This window comes from Mobula birostris, chromosome 2 (genome assembly GCF_030028105.1).
Source record: "Mobula birostris isolate sMobBir1 chromosome 2, sMobBir1.hap1, whole genome shotgun sequence".
NCBI lineage: Eukaryota > Metazoa > Chordata > Chondrichthyes > Myliobatiformes > Myliobatidae > Mobula > Mobula birostris.
The window spans coordinates 15,343,091-15,368,122 of record NC_092371.1 but is presented as its reverse complement, the minus strand read 5'-3'; the positions used below and the strand labels follow the sequence as shown (position 1 = coordinate 15,368,122).

Sequence of the window (25,032 nt, the reverse complement as noted above, 5' to 3'; positions counted from 1 at the left end):
GGCAAGGTGAAGGGCAAGGTTCCAGCCAAAGAACGATCTAACCAAAATTTCACCGGTGGAACGGGAAGACGATACATCACAACGGCAATGAAGACGGAGGAAGGACATGGCAGTGTTGATTCCAGAGATGAGGGGGTAGACTATCAGGAGTGATTGAGTCGCCTGGGCCTGTACTCGCTGGAATTCAGAAGAATGAGAGATCTTATAGAAACGTATAAAATAGAAAGGGATAGATAATATAGAGGCAGGAAAGTTGTTTCCACTGGTAGGTGAGACTAGAACTAGGGGACATAGCCTCAAAATTCGCGGGGTAGATTTAGGACTGAGATGAGGAGGAACTGTTTTTCCCAGGGAGTGGTGAATCTGTGGAGTTCTATGCCCAGTGAAGTAGTGGAGGCTACCTCAATAAATATACTTAAGACAAGTTTGGATAGATTTTTGCATAGTAGAGGAATTAAGGGTTAAGGGGAAAAGGCAGGTAGGTGGAGATGAGTCCATGGCCAGATCAGCGGAGCAGGCTCGACGGGCCTGATGGCCTTCCCCTGCTCCTATTTCTTATGTATAGGATCCCCAGTAGTCTTGCACTCCATGCTACTGGACCCTGGCCTCGAACTGTCTGGGACCATGTAGTGACTACCCATGGATCAACCTCCCCAGGTTAAACAAAGTTATACACAGGCTTTCTCCAATTGACAACCACTGGGGACCGAACGCAATCTGGGTGGAGTCTATACGTCGTTCTTCGTGTGACCCTGTGGCCCCGCCCCCACCAACCCCGGGAGCTCCGGTTTCCTCCCACATACCAGTGACATGCGGTGGACTGGCAAGCTACCTTGACCCCAGAATGACAGAAACTAGGGGAGTGGGTGAGAAAGTGAAAGAAAACAAGTTACACGGAAATGGGGTTGCTTTGAGAACCGGCATCGATTTGATGGGCTGAATGCTTATCCTCTTGCCTCAGATTTATTATTCAGCTCTAACTCCCAATTACCTTAATATCTTGAAATCCATCGGTTTCTGAATTCCAGCGATGGGGCCTTCACAGAAATAACTCCAAAGGCTATCTTTCTCCTCAGTCCGGAGTGAACGCGTCTTTGGTCCCAGACTCCTGAACAGGGTGAAACCTCCTCTCCGTCAAGCTCTGTACGAATTTTTAGTATGATTTCTTATCCTTCTAAACTAGAGAGTACAGTCTCACTCCCCCCGTACACGAGGTCAGTCTCCTCCTTGGGACCCAGCTGGTGAATCTTGTCTCTAGAGGAGGCACACCCGTCCTTGGGTAAGGAGATCAGGACTTTCCACAACACCCCAGTGTAGTGTCCGCACGACTTTGTACAAATGCAGGGAGACTTCTTTACTCTTCTATTAAATCCTTTCATTGCAAATCGTCGATTCAGGAACAGTTTCTTTCCCTCTGCCATCCGATTTCTGAATGGACACTACCTCACTACTCTTTTGAAAATTTTTATTTTTCTTTACTTACTTAACTATTTAATATATATATATTTACTGCAATTCACTGTTTTCCTTCTGTTATTATGTATTGCATTGTATTGCTGCCGCAAAGACAACAAATTTCATGACAACACACACACAAAATGCTGGAGAAACTCAGCAGGCTGGGCAGCATCATTGGGAAAAGGCTAAACAGTCGACGTTTCGGTCCGAGATCCTTCATCACAACTGGAGAAAAAAGATGGGAAGTCAGAGTAAGAAGGTGGTGGTAGGGGAGAAAAAAAAATAATACAGGGGTAGGTAAAACCACGGGGTGGTGGGGGGGTGGAATAAAGAGCTGGGAAGTCGATTGGTGGAAGAGGTAAGGGGAATCTGTTAGGACAGAAGGCCATGGAAGAAAGGGAAGAGGGATGGAGCTCCAGAGAGAGGTGATGGGCAGGTGAGATAAGGTGAGAGGTGTAGTGTAGGTAGCTGAGAGAGTCAGTGTGTTTATAAAACACATCAGTAGATAAGCTTCCTCCAGAGATCAAGAAAGAGGAGGAAGGTGTTGGAAATGAACCAGGTAAATTGGAGGGCAGGATGGAAGTTGAAGGCAAAGTTGATGAAGTCGACGAGCTCCGCATGGGTGCAGGAAGCAACACCAATGCATTCACCAATGTAGCATTGGAAAAATTGTGGAGAAATACCAGTGTAGAATTGGAACCGTCTATGTAGCTGACAAAAAGGCAGGCATAGCTGGGACCCATGTGGATGTCCATTTCCATATTCATATCACATATCAGTGATTCTGATTCCAAATTAACACTCTTCTTGCCTTCCTAATCGCCTTCAATGACAGGTGTACCTGAGCTCTCACCATTATTTGTGTACAGGCACCCCCTGGTCCCCGAATGGCAACAACATTCGATCTCTTACCAGTTTAGAAACATTCTGCTCCAGGCACCAGTGGGGCAGCACTATAGTGCAGCAGTTATCACAGGGCCAGTTCAACTCTGCCATTGTCTGTAATGAGTTTGTATGTTCTCCTGTGACCATGTGGGTCTCCGGGTGCTCCAGTTTTCTCCTACATTCCAAAGACGTACGGGTTAAGTTGTGGGCATTTGCAGGCTACCCTCAGCACATCCTCAGACTGTGTTGGTCGTTGACGCAAATGAAAACATTTCACTGTATGTTTCGACGTACATATTACATATAAAGCTAAATCTCGTACTTTTCCACATCAGGTACTGCTTTCTATATTTTGCCCACTTCTGTCACTTCTCCATATCTCCCGATTCGGCCCCCAACCCCCGTGCATTAATTCAGTATCGACAGTAATCTTGGAATGAAGACACATGGTGCCAGCAGCAGCAGCCCAACAATTAATCCCAGTGGGACACACGAATCAGAGCCAGAAAATACAGGTATCACTGAGGAGGCAGAGTGGGGTGGAGGTTGGAGGGGTGATCTAACGATTCTGCTCAGATGCACCAGCGTCAGGATCACACCCAGATCCTTCAACAGCTAGACCAGAACTGCGTGCAGTACAAAAGTGTTGCTAGAATATATTTGGTATGTTGTGTTCAGTTCCTGTTGTGTCATTATGGGAAGGATATGAAAGCTTTAGAGAGGGTGCAGAGGAGATTTACCATTATACTGCCTGGATTAGAGAGCATGTCTGATGAGGATAGGTTGAATGAATTGGGGCTTTTCTCTTTGGAGCAAAGGAGGATGAGACGTGACTTTTTAAGAGGTGGATAAGATGATAAGAGGCATAGATTGTCATATAGTGGGCGTTGATGGCAGACCCAAATACAAGACACAGACACTGAAGTAGTAGGAACAGGACTTGGTTAGAGAGCTGGGGCAAGAACACAGACTTGGGCTAGGAAATTGGCTAGACGAGCGGGATCTGACCAGGAACTGGGAACTAGGAGCCTGGGCTTGGACTCCGAGCCGGAGACTGAACAAGGACCTAGAACCTGGGTCTTGACTCGGCTCGGACCCCAGATCAAGGCGAGGCTACAGGACAGAACGAGAGGCTCCTGGGCAAGACGAGGGAACTCCAGCACAGAGCGAAACACATGGACAGGACGACAACACGAAGCCTTGATTTGGTACTCAGGAACAGCGGAGCCTTGGACTTGGGACGACAGGAACCTCGGAACCTTGGACTTGGGACGACAGGAATGCAAAACACAGAGCCTTGGTCTTGGGGAGGACAGGAACACAGAGCCTTGGTCTAGAGCACGGGAACATGGAGCCTTGGACTTGAGAGACAGGAACACAGAGCCGGGACCCCTCCTTGGGAACAGGACTTGGGGCCGGGGCTCTACACAGAATACTGAACACGACGAGATGGTTCACAACACTAGGTAGCGGCAAACGGCCGGACCTACCTAGTGAAGGCGTGGACACAGATACAGTTTCAACTCAACGATAGACAGTTCCTTATCTTGATACAGCAAGGCTCCGATGGTAGAACTTGACAAGGTTGCAGGGCAAGGCTCCAGAAGGAAGGGGAAGGGAAGGGAACAGTCCAGCCTTAGGGTAACGGCAAAGACGGCCTGGCTTATCCAATGGAGGCAAGGACAGGAAGGGACAGATCCAACTGCAGGGTAACGGCAAAGATGGCCTGACTTACCCTACAGAGGCGAGGACGGGATACTGACGAGACGAACCAGCAATCACACCCGAACCCAGGGCCACTTATATTTCCAGCCCCAAGACGAGCATCAGGTGCCTATGATTAAGCCCAACTGAAACAAGGGACAGCCGGAAGACATGGAGTCCAGAGTCCACAGACCAGACCATGAACCGGAACTCGGACCAGACCATGACAGTATCTCCCCCCACCCCAATGGGAGCCTCTGGGCTACCGAACAGGCTCTCCAAGACTAAGGACGACCTGGGTGGGTGGGTATACAATCAGGAGGGAACCCAGAATGACCAGAGTTAGATGACAGTGTCTGCGTGGCTGGGTCCATGTATGGCTGGTTCGTTCTGTCATATGGGGGGCGTTGATGGCAGACCCAGTTGCAAAACACAGACACTGAAGTACTAGGAACAGGACTTGGTTAGAGCTGGGACAAGAACACAGACTTGGGCTAGGACATTGGCTAGGCAAGCAGGACCAGGTCCAGGAACTAGGAACTAGGAGCCTGAGCTTGGACTCCAAGCCAGAGACCGGACAAGGACCCAGAACCTGGGTCTTGACTCGGGCTCAGACCCCGGATCTAGGCGACAGGACAGAACAAGAGACTCCTGGGCAAGATGAGGAAACTCCAGCACAGAACGAGAACACAAAGCCTTGACTTGGTACTCGGGAACAGGCGAGCCTTGGACTAGGGACGACAGGAACGCAGAACATAGAGCCTTGGTCTTGGGGAGGACAGGAACACAGCACCTTGGTCTAAAGCACAGGAACACAGAGCCTTGGACTTGAGAGACAGGAACACAGGGACATAGAACACAGAGCCAGGGCCCCTCCTTGGTAATAGGACTTGGGGCTGGGGCTCTATACAGAATGCTGAACACAACGAGACAGTTCCCAACACTAGGTAGCGGCAAATGGCCAGACCTACCTAGCGAAGGCGTGCACACAGGGACAGTTCCAACTCAACAACAGACAGTTCCTTATCTTGACACAGCAAGGCTCCGGTCTCGCTCTGGTGGTAGAACTTGACAAGGTTGCAGGCAAGGCTCCAGACACAGGTTGCAGGCAAGGTTCCAGAAAGAAGGGGAAGGGAAGGGAACAGAACAGTTAAGCCTCAGGGTAATGGCAAAGACGGCCTGGCTTACCCAATGGAGGTAAGGACAGATCCAACTGCAGGGTAATGGCAAAGACAGCCTGACTTACCCCACAGAGGCAAGGATAGGATTCTGACAAGATAAACCAGCAACCACACTCAAACCCAGGGCCACTTATATTCCCAGCCCCAAGACGAGCATCAGGTGCCTATGATTAAGTCCAACTGAAACAAGGGACAGCCAGAAGACTCGGAGTCTGGAGTCCACGGACCGGACCGTGAACTGGAACGCAGACTTCACAGACTGGACCATGACATAGATAGAGTGGACAGCCAGTGACTTTTTCCCAAGTGGAACTGGCTAATACCAGGGGGCGTAATTTTAAGTTGGTTGGAAGAAAGTATAGGAGGAATATCAGGTAGGTTTTTACACAGAATGATGGGTGCATGGAACATGCTACCAAGGGTGGTAGTAGAGACAGCTACATTGAAGAGACTCTTAGTTATGCACATGGATGACAGAAAAGTGGAGGGCTATGTAGGAGGGGAGGGTTAGATTGATTTTAGAGTTGGTTAAAAGTTTGGCACAACATCGTGGACCGAAATGCCTGTACTGTTCTATGACAGGAGACTGAATGTTAACCTGATGGGGACTACTGATGCAGATGTTGGCCGTTAGCCAGATGTTGTCCACTGCCTATTGACTCTATTTCTCTCTCCAGAGATGCTGCCTGTCTTGCTGAGTGTCCCAGAATCCGCAGTAGCTGTGCAGACGCTGATCATTGATATGCTGAGGCAGCAGCTGTTGGTAGATACCCGCCACTTATTAAATGACAGACATACCAACTGTTGATGCAGATTGCAACATCAGCCATTGACTGCTGAGTGAGCTGTGATAACCAGACAGAATTTGATGTGATGCAGATGTTGAATACAGGGGTTAGGATTTTATTCCCTAGAACACAGGAGATTGAGGGGAGATTTGAAAGAAATATACAAAATTATGAGTGATGTAGACAGGGTAAATACAAGCAGTCTTTTTCCACTGAGTAGAGGTCACACATTGAGGGTGAAAGTTGAAATATTCTTCCTCAGAGAGTGGTTCGTGTGAAACAAACTGCCATAGGAAATGTTGGATGCGGGTTTGGTTGCAACATTTAAGGACGTTTGGATAAGTACATGGGTTTGCAGGACTTTGGTCCAGGTGTAGGTCAATGGGACTAAGTAGCGTAACAGTTTGGCATGGATTAGATGGACTAAAGGGCCTGTTTCTGTACGTAGTATTCCATGACAACTGATACAGATGTTGGGCACTGGATAGACAAAGACGGTTTAATGGGTATCATTAACACAGGGCTTTATCTTTGCAGAAAGATGTTAGAAATTATTATACACTCTATTAATTTTGACAGGATAGCAACTGGGTCCTGCAGGATGTTTGACCAAGGACACGGGCGACCCGTATTCTCTGGATGCATTCCCTTGCTCATTACCCTCGTGTTCATGGATCGTGCTGTCGACAAGGATCCTCTCCCAAAGCCACCCCACCATCCCAAGCTCCTCCCCACAATCACCTGGGCTCCCAGCTTGGTCCCGGTGGCTGGCTCTCCCGCAGACCTTCACCATCCCATCAAAATCAACTCGTTTTCAACATTGGCACCTCAGTGTACAGTGAGGACTCCAGCTGTTCCCACCCCCCATTCGCCTTGTATAGTTGTACCGTTTGGGGGAGGAAGGGGTGACAGATTCTACCAAACTCACTTTGACTTGATGAGGATGACTGTCTCCCTTTGTCCTACTTGGAGTCAATACCTCCCCACCAGTCAACACAATTAAGGACTTTTCCCACCCTGGATTCTATCTTCTCTACCCCACCACCCCCAACCATCCTACAGAAGATACACAAGCCTGAGAACATGTGTCACGAGGTTCGAGACTATACTTGGAATATTATGAGCAGTTTTGTGCCCCTTTTCTAAGAAAGAATGTGCTGGCATTGGAGATGGTCCAGTGGAGGTTCATGAGAATAAAATGGTTAACATATGGGGACTGCTTGATGGTTCTGGGCCTGTACTCACTGGAGTTTATAAGAATGAGGGGGCACCTCATTGAAACCCATTGCATATTGAATGGGCTAGATAAAATGGATGTAAAGAGGATAACTGATTAGTAAGGGTGTCAAGGTTATGAGAAGGCAGGAGCACAGGATTGAGGAGAATAATAAGACAGTCATGATGGAAAGGCATGATGTGATGGGCCAGATCACCTAATTTTCCTCCTATGTCTTACAGTCTTAAGAAAGTTTCTATCTTGCTGTAATCAGAATCAGACTCTTGAATGTACCAGTGATATGATAAAGATCTCCCAAACTACCTTGTTGTGGCCCTTGCACTTCATTGCCTACCTGCACTGCACGTAGAACAATATTGTTTTGTACATGTGTATGGAATGATTTACATGGACAGCACACAAACGGAAACTTTTCACTGTGTCCCGGTACAGGTGACAATTATAAACCCATTACCATAACACACGGCCCCTGCTGACTGGGCAAGGCTGGTAGCTGGGGAAGCAAAGACACCGCAGTGGGGAACTGTTCTGCCCACAGGGTTCTCTCACAGAAAAACTAGTGGATGAAGTCTCACCAAAACAGAAAGACCAGCCAGGATGGAGAGGGCAGCCGAGGCTTTGCCCTGACGTTAACCCTGGAACGTCAAAGTGCTTTCTTCCTCCCCACCTCCCACCCCATTTTGAAGTCGGCGGTTAGTGAAACCCTCCCATACCCCGTATCCTAGATGTCCACTTGTGTCTGGGAGTTGGATGAAGGAGTTCTGTTCTGGGGTTCGGAGCTGGCTGCTGGCTGTGACTTGGTGTCTCTGCCGACTACTCCTGTCTGTGTTGGGTAGGTGGTGCCACCCTCGGCAGTCTTGTTCAAGAGTGCTGACTCCAGCTCGCCCTCACTGACACCCAGATCCTCTGGCCGCAACTCGGCGCCATGCCCCACCCTTTTCTTTGCCCTCCAGTGACTACAGTAGCGGTTCAGAGCCAGGCCAGACACCAGCAGGACCACGGTGGCGAGGAGCACGCTGACTGCCACCAGCTCACCCAAGTAGGTGTGCGCGTGGGACGCCTGTCCTTCGCTGGCTGACCATGAGGCATTCATCTCGCTCCCGGTCCGGGACACTCCAGCCAGTCGCAGCAAGTAACTGGCCACCAGGGTGCGGAACCCATTCTCCATAGCCCAGCACTCCCACAGCCCCTGGTGATTTCTGGTGGCAGTGAAGGAAATGCCACCGGGCTGGGGCTTCAGGCCAGAGCTCAGCACTTCCATCCTGTCCCGAGTCCAGTTCAGTCGTGCCAGCCGCGATCCCACCTTACACGGCAAGTGGACCCAGGAACCGACACACACCACCTTCTCCACCATGCTGTTTGCACCTGTGCCGGGTGCGAGAGAGACACAGATTTACACAGTGCACAGAAAACCCCTTCGGCCCATCTTCTCCATGCAGCTTCATCCATACTAACCCAGTAACAGCCTCCCCTCCAAGAACATTACCTACTCTTCCCACTTCCAACATAATTGAACACCCCTCCCATTTCAGTCACTCTCTCCTCCCCCCTCCCATGGGGCTGAAGATAGAAAAGCCTGAAAGCACATACCACCAGGCTCAAGGACAGCTTCCACCCTGCTGCTATAAGACTATTAAACGCTAAACTGAACTCTTGACCTCACAATCTACCTCTTTATGATCTTTCACCTTAAAGTTTATCTGCACTGCACTTTCTTTGTAGCTGTTACACCCAATCCTACATTGTTATTGTTTTACCTTGTACTCCCTCAATGCACTGTGTAGTAACTGGATCTGTGTGAATTGTATGCAAGACTGTGTTGTACTGCTGAACTTGGAAGACATGCTATGTTCGCACCGGATTGTGTGGCAACACTTGCGGCTGCCCCAAGTGCATCCTTGGGCGTGTTGGTTGTTAATGCAAATGACACATTTCATTGTATATTTGGATGTACATGTGCTATATCTGTTTGTAAATATGAACCTAAAATTTGAAAAACTTGTCACTGCATTTCACATTGTCACATATTATTGACAATAATAAATCTCTTAACTAAAAAAAAAGATGGGCTGGCATTGCAGAAGGACAAGACAAGGTTCATGAGAATGATCCAGGAAATGAAAGGGTTAACACATTTGGAGTGATTGATGGCTCTGGGCCTGTACTCATTTGAGTTTGGAAGAATGGTGGGCGGGGGAGGGGGGAGAGAATCTCATTGAAATCAATTGAATATTGAAAAGCCGAGATAGACTAGAAGTGGAGAGGATGTTTCCTATAGTGGGAGAGTCTAGGACCAGAAGGCACAGCCTCAGAATAAAGAGATATCCATTTAGAACAGAGAAGAGGAGAGATTTCTTTAGCCAAAGGGATGTGAATCTATGGAATTAATTGACACATATGGCTGTGGATGCCAAGACACTGGGTATCTTTAAAGTGGAGGTTGACAGGTTCTTGATTAGTCAGGGCACCAAAGATTACGGGAAATAGGCAAGGAGAATGGGGTTGAAAGGGGTAATAAGTAAGCCATGATGGAACAGCAGAGCAGACTCGATGGGCCAACTTATCTAATTCTGCTCCTCTGTCTTCAGGTCTAAACCAAGAAACCAGATTGTTCCTCCTGTGAACTGATCATTACCTCAGCTCAAACAACCAGCCTTTTCTCCACAACCCCCACTGAACAGCCCTTTGTTGGAGGTACTGTCATGGTCCAGTCCGTGAAGTCCACATTCCGGTTCATGGTCCGGTCCATTTACCCTTGTTCCAGATTTTCCTGTTTACTCCGTTTCTGTTGAGCACTCAAATTGAGCCACATGATTCTCGTTTGGGCAGAATCATAAATACCTCCAGAGACGAGGGCTTGTTTGCTGGATTGTTCCAGTCTGAATCTCTTCCCTTCCTTCTGTTGCCTTGCTCAAAGCCTTGCCTGTAACCCTCGCTTGCACCTTGTCAGTCTCACCTTGGAGCAACCCACTGGTGGAAGGCTAGTGTAGTCTTTGAGATATAGATTTTGCTGTTCTGTAACCTGCTGAGGTTACCGGCCGCCTTGAGTCTTGGAGCCACCCTGGACCCAGCTCCCTTCCTGTCCCTTGTCTCTGTTGGGTAAGCCAGGCCATTTGCTGTTACCCTGTGGTTGGTTCTGTCCTTCCCTGTCCCTTGCCTCCGTCGGGTAAGCCAGGCTGTTTGCTGTTGCCCTGCAGTTGGTTCTGTCCCTCACCTTCATCAGGTTAGAATCCCGCATCCTGCCCCGGAGTCCCCTCGAAGTACCCTTGCCCCAACATGTCCTCATCTGGCCTTCAAGACCCCCAGCCTGTCTCCAAGCTCCAGCCTTTAAGACCAAGACCTCAGACTCAAGCCTTTAGCCTCTAGACCCCAGGCACATCCTGTCCTGTAGTCATGTCATATCCTTGCCTGGTTCTAGGGCCCGAGCCTGAGGCAAGACCCAGGTTCTAGGTCCTTATCCAGTCTCTGGCTCGGAGCCCAAGCCCAGGCTCCTAGTGCATAGTTCCCTGTCTTGTCCATGTACTAGCCTAAGTCTGCATTCTTGTCCCTGCTCCTGGTCTGAATCCTGTCACGTCCCTACTCTAGTCAAATCCTGTTCCTTGTACTGCAGTGTCTGTGTCTTGCATTTGGGTCTGTTACCAGCGCCCCCATTATGACAGGTTCAGATCTTGTAGCTGACCACTGTGTCAACTCATCTTGGCAGCAGAGCTCTGGAGGTCTCTCACCCTTCAGGTGTGCAGCATTTCACACCCTGCTCCCTGTTTCCAATCTCCACTAACCACTGGGAATGGTCTTTGACCCACACGAACCACCCATTTACCTTCTGTATCTGCTCACTTTGTTTAAGGATTTGTTGGATGGCTCATGCACAGAGACAGGATAAGAGGGTGAGATTTTGGGAGGCCCTCTACTGATCTACATGATACATAATCCAGTACGCAAGCCAGGAAGTATGATATGGAGAGAAAGCTGTTGCACGTGCAGCAGGCTCCCCCTCTCCATGCAGCTGATGAATCCAAAGGAATGGCAAATTGCAGAGCTGCTAGTCAGTGTTGAATTCAATGTAGGATTGCCTTAGGGCCTCCAGCTCCAGATTTTTTCTCAGGATATACTCCCTAAGCCTTCCCCTTGAGTGTGAATAGCCCCAAGTCAGCAGAAGTATGAGATCAGTTTTCCTTCTCCTAGCTGCCAACATGCTGACAAGCTCCATCTGCCCGGTGTGACTAGTTTTACGGCACCAGTGACCCACTTTTGCCCCTTCTCCTGTCAGTAGAAACGGTTCCACCAGGCTTAGTAACAGAGTGACACGTGAAGGACTTGGATATCAGAGGCTATTTGCAAAGTACACCATTGGGAGCATTTAATCAGTAGCAGGAGCGCATTCCCACTACTTCCCTTAAGGAACCAGTGGGGGTGGGGGTGGGGGGGGGGTTTGAAGTGGCCAAGGTGGGTACAAATCCAACTCTTAAGAGGCATTTAGGTACCTGGAGGGTATTGGCTGAACTAGGACTAAAACAGAGGAAGTTGTGGTTGGCATAGGCCAGTTGGACCAAAGGGGCTGTTTCTGTGCTATATTAATCTATCAGTCCTGTTGAAGGGTCTCAGCCCGAAATGTCGACTGTTTATTCATTTTCACTGTGTTGCTGTATTATTCCCTGTTGCTCTCCCTTGAAATCTTCCTTCAAGTTGCTCTGTAACTATCCGAATTCCATGGACTGTAACCCAAAGTCCAAGGAGGTGCCCCTCTGAGGTCTGCCTCTTCCCCTCCAACTCATAGGCAAAATTCCCAGGGATGGGCAGTGGTTGGTAATGAGAGAGGGCAGTGGCATGAAACAGGCCCTTCAGCCCAACTCGCCCATGCTGGTTATCTAAGCTAGTCTCATTTTTCCGTGTTTGGTCCATATCCCTCCGAATCTTTCCTATTCATGTACCTGCCCAAGTGTCTTCTAAATGTTGTTATTGTACCCACCTGAACTCTTTCCATATACCCACTATCCTGTGTGTGTGTGTGTGTGTGTGTGTGTGTGTGTGTGTGTGGGGGGGAGGAAGTTGTCCCTCAAATCCTCTTTAAATGTTTCTCCTCTCACCTTAAACTTGTGCCCTCTAGTTTTAGACTCCCTCACCCTGCGGAAAAGACTGTGACGTCCATCTTATCTACTCTTCATGATTTTATAAACCCCTATAAGTTCACCTCTCAGCTTCCTTCACTCCAGCGAAAACAGTTCCAGCCTATGAATTAAAACTCAAATCCTCTCTGATCCCAGCAACAACCCCCTGTGTTTGTGTCTTTTCCAGTTTAGAGATGTCCTTCCTGCTGCTGGCGGACCAGAACTGCACACAGACCCTTATGCAGAGGTAATGTAATAACTCCACCTGTAGTCCAGCATCCTCCTGGTCTGTGTAAACACACACATGATACATGCAGGCACATATAGACACACGCGTGCACAAAGAAGCATGCATGCACACACACGTGCACGCACGATTGTACACATACTGGTTAGAAGAATGAGGGGGGACTCTCATGAAAACCTATCAAATATTGAAAGGGTGATAGAGTGAGTACGGAGAGGGCACAGCCTCATTATAGAAGGATGTCTATTTAGAACAGAGATAAAGAGAAATTTCTTTAGCCAGAGGAAGGTGAGAGATGGCTGTGGAGGCCATTATCATTGGCTATATTTATATTTTCATTTATAAAGTGAAGGCTGATAGGTTCTTGCTTAGTAAGGGCATCAAAGGTTATGGAGAGAAGGCTGGAGAATGGAGTTGAGGGGGATAAGTATGCGCACACACACATGTATGCAGAATACCACCTCGTCGTTGCCGCCACCACACACACAGAGTACCACCTCCCCCTGCCTCCACCCAAACACACATATCCCTCTAACCCAGCTCATCAGACCAACAGACCTGTCGCTCTTCCAATGGGTATCCGTGTCCTTGAATTGGCCTCCACAGGTTGGGATGAACACAGAGTGGCTGCGTCTGCCTTCTCAATGTCCTGCAACCAGTCTTGCCTTCAAAAGAACGAAGGTTTTTAGACAGAAAATACATCCTAATGAAATGACCCGCAAAACGCTGTCACAAGCCTGAGGCTACTGAGGGATCAGTACAGACCAAGGAAAATTTACACAGGATTTGTCAGGAAGGAGAGAGAGAGAAAGAGAGGAGAAGATGGGGTGAAACTGAGAGGAAGGGGGGGAGAGAGAGATGAGAGGTGGGGAGGGAGAGTGACAAAGACAGATGGAGAGAAGGGGCAGAGGGAGAAAAAGGATGAGGCAGAAGGATTAGAGAAGCAATCAGACAGAGAGAACTGTCAGAGAGAGAGAGAGAGAGAGAGAGACACATACACACAGATACAGACAAACAGACAGAGAGACAGAAATTGAGAGACAAGCACATATAGAGGGGGAATACAGATAAGGAGAAAGGGAAGGATAGCTAGTAAGGAAGAGACTGGGACCCTGAATTGGGATACTGCTCAGACTCTGGACACCCAGTCCAGGACATTTTGAGAGGGACACTGGGACTGGGGCACTCTTGGACCAGGGCACAGGATATTCGACACTTAGACTTAGACACACTTCAATTGGGACACCGGACATGGAGCAGGACACTGTCAAACCAGGACACTCTGACCACGGCTGGGCAACGGGTGCCTAAGGAAATCCTACCAGGGCACAGCACATTCAAACAGGGACAATGAACATTCCAATAGAACAGTGGATGCAGAGTGGGACACTCTTCGGCAGGGACAGTTGGACTATGACTGGGACCTGGGTGCCCATGCTTCTCCCTGCACCAGAGGAAGTCTCACCTGTGTGTTTGGTTCCGTGTCTCCCTGCAGTTGAGGCTGCTGCTGTCCCAGGCACAGTAGGGATCCCTGGATAATAAACACTCCCCACAGCTAGGATAGGCACTGCAGTTAGACACTGGCACCCTCAGAACACCTGTTGAAGATCCGATGTAGAGAACTCCCTGGAACAGGAGAGAAAACACACAGTATTGTCCACAACCCTTGTACTGCACTGGGAACAGAAACCATTTCCCTTAATTCCAACACTGGGCACATACCATTCAGACTGAGAGTACATCAGGATTCACATCCACCAGTGCATCTTTTTTAACGTATTTTAACCTCTCTCCATCCTGTTCCGTCACAAACTCCTGAGGTCAGACATAGAGTGAAGCTCCCTCCACACTGTCCTATTACACACTCCTGGGGCCAGACACAGAGTGAAGCTCCCTTTGCATCATCCCATCACACAATCTGGCCTTTGCCCTGTACATTTCCTTTAAGTGTACAACCCCAAATCCTGGTTCACCCTAAACCTATGCCCTTTAAAGTACAGAATCAGGCCCTTTGGCCCATCTAGTCCATGTCGAACTAGTATTCTAGCCGCAGCTGGACCATCACGCTCCATACCCCTCCCATTCATATACTTAAACAATGGAATCGAAACCATATGCAGTACTTCCACTGGCAGCTCATTTCACACTCTCACCAACCTCTGAGTACAGAGGTTCCACCTCATGTTCCTCTTAAACATTTTACCTTTCACCCTTAACCTATGATGTCTCTAGCCTTAATCAACCTCAATGGAAAAAGCCTTCTTGTATTTACCCTATCTTTTCCCCCTCATAATTTTGTATAAAGCATGATGGAACTCTGCTCAGTTCAGCCTCAGAACTGGCACAGTTTTGACAGGCTGAATGGCTATCCATGAAGTGGGGCCCTCGATATACTGCCCTTGTGTCTACTTTCCACGTCCAACCAGGTCAGCAGATGCTGTACCAGTCAAAGCAGTCCTCAATGGCAGGCTATTCGTCCATCACACCCATAAAGCTACCATTGCTGAGGTCTCTGCTTCAGGGACCAATTAACCTACCAACTGGTATATCTTTAGAATGTGGGAGGAAACCGGAGCACCCGGAGGAAATCGACACAGTCATGGGGAGAACATATATCTCCTTATAGGCAGGGGAAGGAATTGAACCCATGTCACTGATATTGCAAAGCTTTGTGCCAAGCACTACACTACCATGCTGCTAAAGTCAGATGTATCAGTATCACAGTGGAGTAAAGGGAATTACAGAGGGATGAGAGAGGAACTGGCTGAAACTGATTGGAAAAGAACGCTGGCAGGGATGACAACACAGCAGCAGAGGCTGGAATTTCTGGGAGTAATTCGGAGGTGCAGGATATATACAACCCAAAGAGGAAGAAGTATTCTCGAGGCAAGATGGCACAACCCGTGGCTAACAAAAGAAGTCAAAGCTAACATAAAAGCCAAAGAGAGGTCATGTAATAGAATAAAAATTAGTTTGGAAGTTGGAGGATTGGGCAACTTTCAAATACCAACAGAAGAGAACTAAAAAAGCAATTAAGAAAGTAGAGATGTAATGCAAAAGTAAGCTAACCAACAATATCAAGGAGGATGCCAAAAGCTTCTTTAGATACATAAAGTGTAAAAGAGAAACTGTGAAACTGGAAAACAATGCTAGTGAGGTAGTAATGGGGACAAGGAACTGAACATGTATTTTCGTCAGTCTTCACTGTGGGAGAAACTAGAAATCTGATGGGAGTTCCACTTGTCTGACTAACAGACCCCAATCAGTTAAGTTAGACAACCTCTCCTCCTCCACTCTCACCCTGAACACCGGCGTGCCTCAAGGCTGTGCGCTGAGCCCTTTTCTGTACTCCCTTCTCACCTATGACTGCGTTCCTGTACATGATTCTAACTCCATAATCAAGTTCGCAGATGACACCACGGTGGTTGGTCTGATCAGAGGGGATGACGAGACGGCCTACAGGGATGAGGTCCAGCACCTGGCTGCGTGGTGTGCTGACAATAATCTGGCCCTTAACACCAAGGAGATCATTGTGGACTTCAGGCATGCCAGGAGTCACACTCACGTCCCCATCTACATCAACGGAACTGTAGTGAAGCGTGTATCAAGCTTCAAATTCCTTGATGTCCACATTTCCGAGGATCTCACCTGGTCCCTGAACTCCTCCATCCTGATCAAAAAGGCACTGTACCGCTGTACCATTGAGAGCATACTCACCAACTGCATCTCAGTGTGGTATGGCAATTGTCCCGTATCGGACCGCAAAGCACTCCAGCGTGTGGTGAAAACTGCCCAGCGGATTATCAGCACCCAATTGCCCACCATTGAGAACATCTACCATAAACGCTGCCTGGGCGGGGTGAAAAGCATTATCAGGGATGCATCTCACCCTAACCATGGACTTTTTACTCTCCTCCCATCTGGTAGGTGCTGCTGAACCTCTCATCACAGCGCTAAGCAGTATTGCATCCGTATTGTACTGTCTCAGTACTTTTATATTTGTGTGCTATAGCACTTTTTTTATTCGCAGTTATTTTGTAAATAACACTATTCTTTGCATCTCTGGTCAGATGCTAAATGCATTTCATTGGCTTTGTATCTGTACTCGGCACAATGACAATAAAGTTTAATCTAATCTAAAACTTTCAAGGGTTTATGAAGTGTGTGAAGTTACCACTACTAAGGAGACAGGGGAGTGAGAGGTCTGAAGGTAGCTAAGTCACCTGGACCAGATGGTGTACACTCCAGTGTTCTGAAAGAGGTGGTGAAGAGATTGCAGAGGCATTAGTAATAATCTTTCAAGAATCACTAGTGGATGTTTCCTATAGTAGGGGAGTCTAAGACCAGAGGACAGAGCCTCAGAACAGAGGGGTGGCTTTTCAGAACAGAGATGAGGAGGAATTTCTTTAGCCAGAGAGTGGTTTATCTGTGGAACTCGTTGCCACAGGTAGCTGTGGAGGCCGAGTCACTGGGTATATTTAAGGCAGATGTTGATCAATTCCTGATTAGTCAGGCATTAAGGAATGCAGGGAAAAGGCAGGAGACTGGAGCTGAGGGAAAATATGATGAAATGGCAGAGCAGACTTAATGGGCCAATTCTGCTTCTATATCTTATGATCTTATGGAGATGAAGTGAAGGGATAGGGGTGTTGCTCTCCGAACCACCCTCCTGCTAACCCCTACAGCTGCCACGTTGCTTAGAGCCCAGCCATGCTGAACAAGGAGAGTGTCTTACCTTAGCTGGAGACAGGATGAGGCTGCGCACTACTCCTGGTGCTGGGGACAGCTGAATCTCCTCAATGATGTAACAGACATTGTTCACTGTCACAGCCTTGTGCAAGAAGCCACGGTCTGGTGGAGAAAGGGAACAGGGTTATGTCCAGCCATTCTCGATCTAAACTGGCTTCCCACAGCCCCATCACTCCTAGTGCAGCCCCTTGCAGGATATCGCCTCACCTGTAACCAGGAACATCACTCTGTGCTTCACAGCTCTGATGGATGTCACGCTGTCCACTGTGATTTTCACATACTGCTCCTGTACCCTGGTCAGCTGCGGCTGGCGCCCAAGTGGGTGGACTACCGCGTCCATCAGGAAGACGTCCTTCAGCAGGTTGAGGGTGGAATCTGACGAGCTTGCTGTGTTACACTGCAGCACCCCAGCACACAGGAACAAGTCAAGGAGAAAAGTCGTAATTAGTGTCAGTCCACACCAACTCGTGCAGAATTCCTTGCCCCATATATCCAGCTTATAATATCAATGTATTTTGATGTATGATGGGACAGTGCGGAGGGAGCTTCACTCTGTATCTGCTCCCAGGGGTGTGTGATGGGCAGTGTAGAGGGAGCTTCAATCTGTGTCTGACCCTGTGAGTGTGTGATGGGACAGTGTGTAAGGTACTTCAATCTGCGTCTGACCTTGGGAGTGTGTGATGGAATGGTGTAGAGGGAGCTTCTCTTAATGTCTAACCCCTGTCTGGGAAGGTGATGGGACAGTTGGAGGGAGTTTACATTGTCTAATTCAGCTGGAAAACCAACTGTGTCAGGACTGTCATCACAGCTGTCATATACCAAAACTGGAGCCACTGGTGCTGCCTGTAACCTGCTAGAATTAAATGTGTGCTCTCTCCTCCATCACACCTGGGCTCACCCGGGCACTAACTCCAAATCTGAGTAACCCCTCCAGCTCTTACTGGAACTACTTACAGCAGGAGCAGGACACTGTGGCCCCTCCACTTAAGGAAGACCACCATCTCACATGGGTTTTGAAGTCCTCTCAGATGTTCTTGGGTAAGGAGGGTTAGGCTAACTGGGAAAGATCCCAAAATCTATCAGTAGAAGGGCTAGAATCCCACCACCCAGTGGCTTACCATCTATCATGGTGACCTCTCCCAGCCCTGCATCAGTGCTCTCATACTATCTGCACACACTGCATTTCCTCTGATACTGTAACACTATATTTTGCATTCCTTTAAAGAGAGCAAAGTAGCACAGATATAGGCTCTTTGGCCCAACCAGTCCACACCGATCATGGAACTTAGCCAGTTAGCCCCAATTACCTGTGTTCAGCCCATATCCCTCTAAGCCCCGCTGCTCCATGATCCCATCCAAGTGCTTCTTAAATGATACTATTGTACCTGCCTCAACCACTTCCTCTGGCAGCTTGTTCCATGTACTCACCACGCCCTGCATGAAAAACTGCCCCTCAGATCCTTTTTAAATCTTGCCCTCTCATCCTAAGTCTATGCCTTCTAGTTTTGGACCCCCTACCCTGGGGTAAAGGTCACAATCTACCTTATCTACACCTCTCATAACCTTAAACATTTCTATGAGGTTGTCCCTCGTTCTCATACAAGGAAGGCAAATGCAATGTTAGCATTAATTTTGGACTAGAATAAAAAAGGAAGAATGTAATGCCGAGGTTTTACATGGCATTTGTTGGGGCACACTTGGTGTATTGTGAGCAATTTTGGGCTTCTTATCTAAGAAAAGATGTGCTGGCATTAGAGAGGGTCCTGAGGAAGTTCACGAGAATTATCCCAGGAATGAAAGGGTTAATGTATGAAGAACATTTATTGGCTCTCGGCCTGTAGTCACTGGAGTTTAGAAGAATGAGGAGGGATGTAATTGAAACCTATCAAATATTTTAAGACCCAGTTACAGAAGATGTTTCCTTTTGGAGTTGTTTAAGACCAGAGGGCATAGACTCAGAATAGACAGATGTCCATCATCAGGAAAATGGGATTCAGAGGAATAATAATTCAGCCATGATGGAATAGTGGAGCAGGCTCGATGGGACAAATGGCCTAATTCTAATTCTGCTCCTACGTCTTATGGTGTTACATTCCAAGGAATGAAGGCCTAGCCTGGCCAATATTTCCTAATAACTCATGCCCTCTTATGCCTGATCTCTCAGAGGACCACAAGTGTGTTTGGGAACCTGCGTGCCTCAATGACCTGGAGTTATGTTGGCTGGAGTCAGAGCCTTGTGCTTTGGCTCTTGGTAGGATCACCCATGCCAAACAGATCAAAGGGTAGAGGCCGGACTAAGAGTGGTCCACTGGTCCTCCAGGTTCAGGGGTTCAACTCAGGGCTAATAACCCTGACTGGTCAAAGAAAAATTGCTAAGGAAACAGCAATGAAGAATCCTTTTATACAGATAGGACCTTCATTGCTGCCCTAAATGCCAGCAGCGTAATGGGCAGTAATTAAGAAGGATATGCCGGAGTTGTGTAAATTCTGTTGTTGGCTCTCCCTCTTGTGCTACCTCAATGATTTGCTAGCTTCCAAATGAAGCTTTTCACCATATCCCAGTGCATGTGACAATGATAAACCAATTACCAATAGACTTCAGAAATACTCATTTGCAGGAATTGATATCTGCACTGTTCAGGTTAAACACAAGCTGGGCTACAGAGCAAGAATCCGCTCAGTAAATCTATGTAACATGGTAAGGGGGGCAGTGTGAAAGTCCCAAGGTTGAAGGTGTAGTGGACAGAAAGGAATGCTATCAAAGCTTGCAACAGGATCTCGACCAGACGGAAAAATGTGCCAAAAACTGGCAAGTGAAATTTAGAGCAGACAAGTGTGAGGTGTTGCACGTTTGGAGGGCAAATCAGGGTAGGATTTACACAGTAAACAGTAGGGTAATGTGGAGTGTGGTAGGACAAAAGGATTCTGAAAAGTAGATCCATAACTCCTTGAAAATTGCATCCCAGGTAGACTGGGCCATAAAGAGAGCTCTTGTCACATTGGCCTTCATAAATCAAAGTATTGAGTACAGGAATTGGGATGTTATATTGAAGTCATACAAGCGTTCAGTAAGGTCTAATTTTGAGTATTGTGTCCAGTTCTGATCACATACCTACAGGAAAGATGTCAATAATCTTGAAAGAATGCAAAGAAAATTTACAAGGATGTTGCCAGACCTGAGGACCTGAGTTATAGGAAAAGGTTGAATCGGTTTCCCTGGAGAGTAGAAGAATGAGGGGAGATTTGATAGAGGTATACAAACATCTGAAGGCTATTGATAGGGTAAATGCAAGCAGGCTTTTTCCACTGAGGTTGGGTAAGACTAGAACTAGAGGTCATAGATTAAGGGTGAAAGGTGAAATATTTAAGAGGAAACTGAGGGGGAACTTCAACTCTCAGACAGAGGTGTGAAAGTGGAACGAGCTGCCAGTGGAAGTGTTGGATATGTGTTTGATTGTAACATTTAAGGGAAATTTGGATAAACACATGATGGGCTGAAGTGCTTCTTTCTGTGCTGTAGTGCTGTATAACTCTCTGGTCAGGCAACATGAAGAGGAGAGCGAGGGTGAAGCACCCTCACTGACCAAGGCGGTGGTAGGGTGGGATGGGAGAGCAGTGGATTGCGAGGTAACTCACCGCGCCTGGCCTGGGCTCCAGCACCTTTTCCCTGTACGTTGACCAGATCTGCTGCTCCCTGTTCAGTATCTTGTACTTTCCATTGAAGACGGCTTGAATATCTGCTAAGTCAAAGGCACATATGGCAGAGCTTTTGGACCCACCATAGAACCTGTAAGGCAAAAAGAGTAGCATGGAGTGAAGACTGATACCTGGAGACCATATTAGCACCGTGCTGCAATGTCAGGTCATAGTTGTTTTTAGGGATGATCTTGGAGATAGAGCAGATAGTTAAGGATCAGGTTAGAATATAGGGATGTGGATACAGAGGAGTTAAACCATAAAATCATAAGGGATAGGAGCAGAATTTCACCATTCAACCCATCAAGTCTGCTCCGCCAATCCATCATGGCTGATTTATTATCCTTCCCAATGCCATTTTCCTGCTTTTTGCCCATAATTTTTGACGCCCATACTAATGAAGAACCTAATAAACTTTGCTTTAAATAAACCCCAATAACTTGGCCTTCACAACTGTCTATGATAATGATTCCACATATTCACCACTGTCCTGCTAAAGAAATCTCCCACATGTGCTTGCACTTTTACACACACACACACACACGAGTCACTGATGGCCATAGATGTCAACAGCAAGAAAGAACGGGGAGCTGACAGTTTTCTGACATACCACTGTGAGCTGAAGACACCGTAGATCACTGTCCCCTCCTTGCTCTTGGACACAAACACATCCTGGAGGATGTTGAGTGGGAACTGGTCCTCAGGGAGGTAACACAGTAACTGGGCTTTGAGGAACGTGGTCCATCGTTTCTGCAACACCCTCTCTCCTCCAACATCACTCTGCACAGACAAGGCCAACGAAAGATACATTACACTCCGTATCTCCCTAGAATGTAGATGAAAGTTATTTGACCCATTAAATCACTGGCGAGTTGCAGGGCATTCCTCTGTTTATTTTGCCTGTAACCTTGCATCAGTTATGGTGACCCTCAAACCATTACACCCCCCCACTGGCTCACCATCATCCCAGAACACAGAATACAGTGACAAGGCACTGGGCTTATGATCTGAGACAAATTAATCCTTTCTGCCTGCACATAAACCCTATCTCTCCATTCCCTACATATTCATATGTCTGTCTAACGGCCTCCTAAATGCTTCTGTCTTATCTGCTTGCACCGCTAACCTTGGCACCCTGAATCTCTGTTAAAAAAAAACTTCCCCTGATAAAAGATCAGCTTTATTTATCGCATGCACATCGAAACATACAGCGAAAGGCATCGTTGGTGTCAACAACCAACACAGTTTGAAGATTTACTGGGGGCAGCCACACTTCCAGCGCCAACATATCATGCCCACAAATTACTATCCCTAACCCATACGTCTTTGGAATGTGGGAGGAAACCGGAGTACCCAGAGGAAACTCACGTGGCCATGGGGAGAACGTACAAACTCCTTAGGGACGGCAGCGGGAATTGAATTCTGATTTTCTAGCTGGTGCTATTTAAGCATTGCACTAATCGCCCTGCTACGGTTACATACCTGCACATCTCCTTTAAGCTTAACCCTTCTCTCCTTTAGTGATCACTGGTAAATTTTATTGTTAAAATCCCCTACCCAGTGATTTTCCCAGGGTTAGGACGTTAAAACTAAAGGACATTCATTTAAGGTGAGAGGCAATAAAAATTAAAGGAAAAAGTAGGGGCAACTTTTTGCACAGTGGTGGGAATGTGGAATGAGCTGCCAGGGGAAGTGGTAGAGATGGTCTGAATACAACATGTAATGGATATTTGGTTAGGTACCTTGATAGGAATGGGCCAAATGCAGGCAAATGAGACTAGATTAGATAGGCATTTCAGTGGTCATGAATAAACTGGGCTGGAGGGCCTTTTTCTGTGCTGTATAAAACTATTTGCTGACCCTTCGGTCCATTGAGTCGGTGCTGACCATCGACTACCCATTTATATAAATATCATAGCAATCACGTTATTCCCCTCAGATTCCGCCCCTCACCTACCCACTTGGGACTGATACCCCGAATGTCACTGGAACGTGGAACAAAACTGAAGCACCCAGATGAAAAGCCACGAGGTCACAGGGAGGAGGTGCAGTCTGCGCACACCCAGGACCGAACCCAGTGTCTGGGGCTGTGAGGCAACGGTTCAACTGTGTGTGTGAGTGCCCCAGATCCACAGAAGGATTTCTGGCTGTCTGAGATGGAGAAGGAAGGCACTACCCAGTGTGGCCCTGTCAGCTGAGCCGTGAGTGAAGGCGACAGATGGGTCTCTCAGCAGTCCAGGGACACTCCCTCACCCCACAGGTTGACGCGCATGTGTTCCCGTCAAGGTCTGCCTCGGACACATGGGGTGGGGCTCTCCTCACCTTGCAGACCCGAGCAACCATCGTCACATTCATCCGTTGTAACAGGTCTGAGCGACTCCGCGATTCTGTGAAGAAGAAGTAGATCTTGTCGCCCTCTGCCTCTGGGATGAAGGTGGAGCCCACAAATGAAGGTTCTGTGGAGAGATGATGAGAGGTGGGTGGCAGTGGCAGCGGGGGAGACTCCCCTACCTCCCGTGCCTTTAAAAGGACCATTCTAGGGCTGTCCGAGGGCAAGAGCCGAAGGGAGAGGCTGCCTTTGAGCCTAGAACTGGTTAGACCAGATCCTGCTGTCAGCTCCAGCGACACAGACTGGAGTGGTGGAATGCATGAGAGAAGAAATTCTTTGCCAATTCCAATATGTACATGGGTGAGCAGTTTCAAGTTCCTGGGTGTCAACATCCCAGAGTTTTAATGACATGTCAAATCGGCACAAATGTTAAGAAAGTAGAGGAGCTGTTGTGCCTTCTTCTGATGGCACCTCTGTGCTGAACCCAGGAGAGATCCTCAGATATCCTCAGATGCAGCTCCTACGGGACCGCGTTAGGGAACTGTAGCTGCAGCTCGATGACCTTTGTCTGGTCAGGGAGAATGAGGAGTTAATAGAGAGGAGTTACAGGCAGGTGGTCACACCGGGGCCACGGGAGGCAGACAAGTGGGTCACGGCTAGGAGGGGGAAGAGAAAGAGTCAGGTAATAGAGAGTACCCCGGTGGCTGTGCCCCTTGACAATAGGTACTCCTGTTTGAGTACTGTTGGGGGGGCAGCTTAACTGGGGGAAGCAACAGTGGCCGTGCCTCCGGCACAGAGTCCAGCCCTGTAGCTCAGGAGGGTAGGGAAAGGAAGAGGAGGGCACTAGTAATAGGGGACTCGATAGTAAGGGGGTCAGATAGGTGATTCTGTGGACGCAGTCCAGAGACCTGGATGGTAGTTTGCCTCCCTGGTGCCAGGGTCCGGGATATTTCTGATTGCATCCAAGATATCCTGAAGTGGGAGGGTGAGGAGCCAGAAGTTGTGGTACATATAGGTACCAATGACATAGGTAGGAAAAGGGAAGAGGTCCTGAAAGGAGAATATAGGGAGTTAGGGAGTTGAGAAAAAGGACTGCAAAGGTAGTAATCTCGGGATTACTGCCTGTGCTACACGACAGTGAGTAGGAATGCAATGAGGTGGAGGATAAATGCATGGCTGAGGGATTGGAGCAGGGGGCAGGGATTCAAGTTTTTGGATCATTGGGACCTCTTTTGGCGCAGGTGTGACCTGTACAAAAAGGACTGGTTACACTTGAATCCTAGGGGGGACCAATATCCTGGCGGGGAGATTTGCGAGGGCTACTGAGGTGACTTTAAACTAGAATGGTTGGGCGGTGGGAATCAAATTAAAGAGACTAGGAGAGAGGAGGTTAGTTCACAACAGGGGGATGGGAACAACTGCAGAGGGACAGAGGGGTGTAAAATGAGGGTAGAAGCAAAAAGTAGTAAGGTGAAAAGTAAAAGTGGCAGGCCAGCAAATCCAGGGCAAAAATCAAAAAGGGCCACTTTTCAACATAATTGTATAAGGGCTAAGAGTGTTGTAAAAGCAAGCCTGAAGGCTTTGTGTGTCAATGCAAGGAGCATTCATAACAAGGTGGATGAATTAAAAGTGCAGATTGTTATTAATGAA

The 25,032-nt window shown here is 48.0% G+C and overlaps 1 protein-coding gene across 5 annotated transcripts in view; it reads right to left on the bottom strand.

Moving 5' to 3' along the window:
- Positions 1–6,036: 6,036 nt before the first annotated feature.
- Positions 6,037–25,032, bottom strand: part of LOC140212769 (semaphorin-4B-like) — a 124,200-nt gene continuing 105,204 nt past the window's right edge. For all 5 annotated transcript variants that reach the window (XM_072283972.1, XM_072283982.1, XM_072238117.1 and 2 more), the window contains 8 exons: positions 23,376–23,509; positions 21,664–21,833; positions 20,994–21,144; positions 17,565–17,754; positions 17,344–17,459; positions 14,074–14,234; positions 13,167–13,273; positions 6,037–8,618 (listed from right to left, as the gene is read on the bottom strand). In XM_072283972.1, coding sequence (XP_072140073.1) covers positions 7,975–8,618; positions 13,167–13,273; positions 14,074–14,234; positions 17,344–17,459; positions 17,565–17,754; positions 20,994–21,144; positions 21,664–21,833; positions 23,376–23,509 — 1,673 coding nt within the window. In that variant the 3' untranslated portion in view covers positions 6,037–7,974. The remainder of the gene's footprint in view (positions 8,619–13,166; positions 13,274–14,073; positions 14,235–17,343; positions 17,460–17,564; positions 17,755–20,993; positions 21,145–21,663; positions 21,834–23,375; positions 23,510–25,032) is intronic.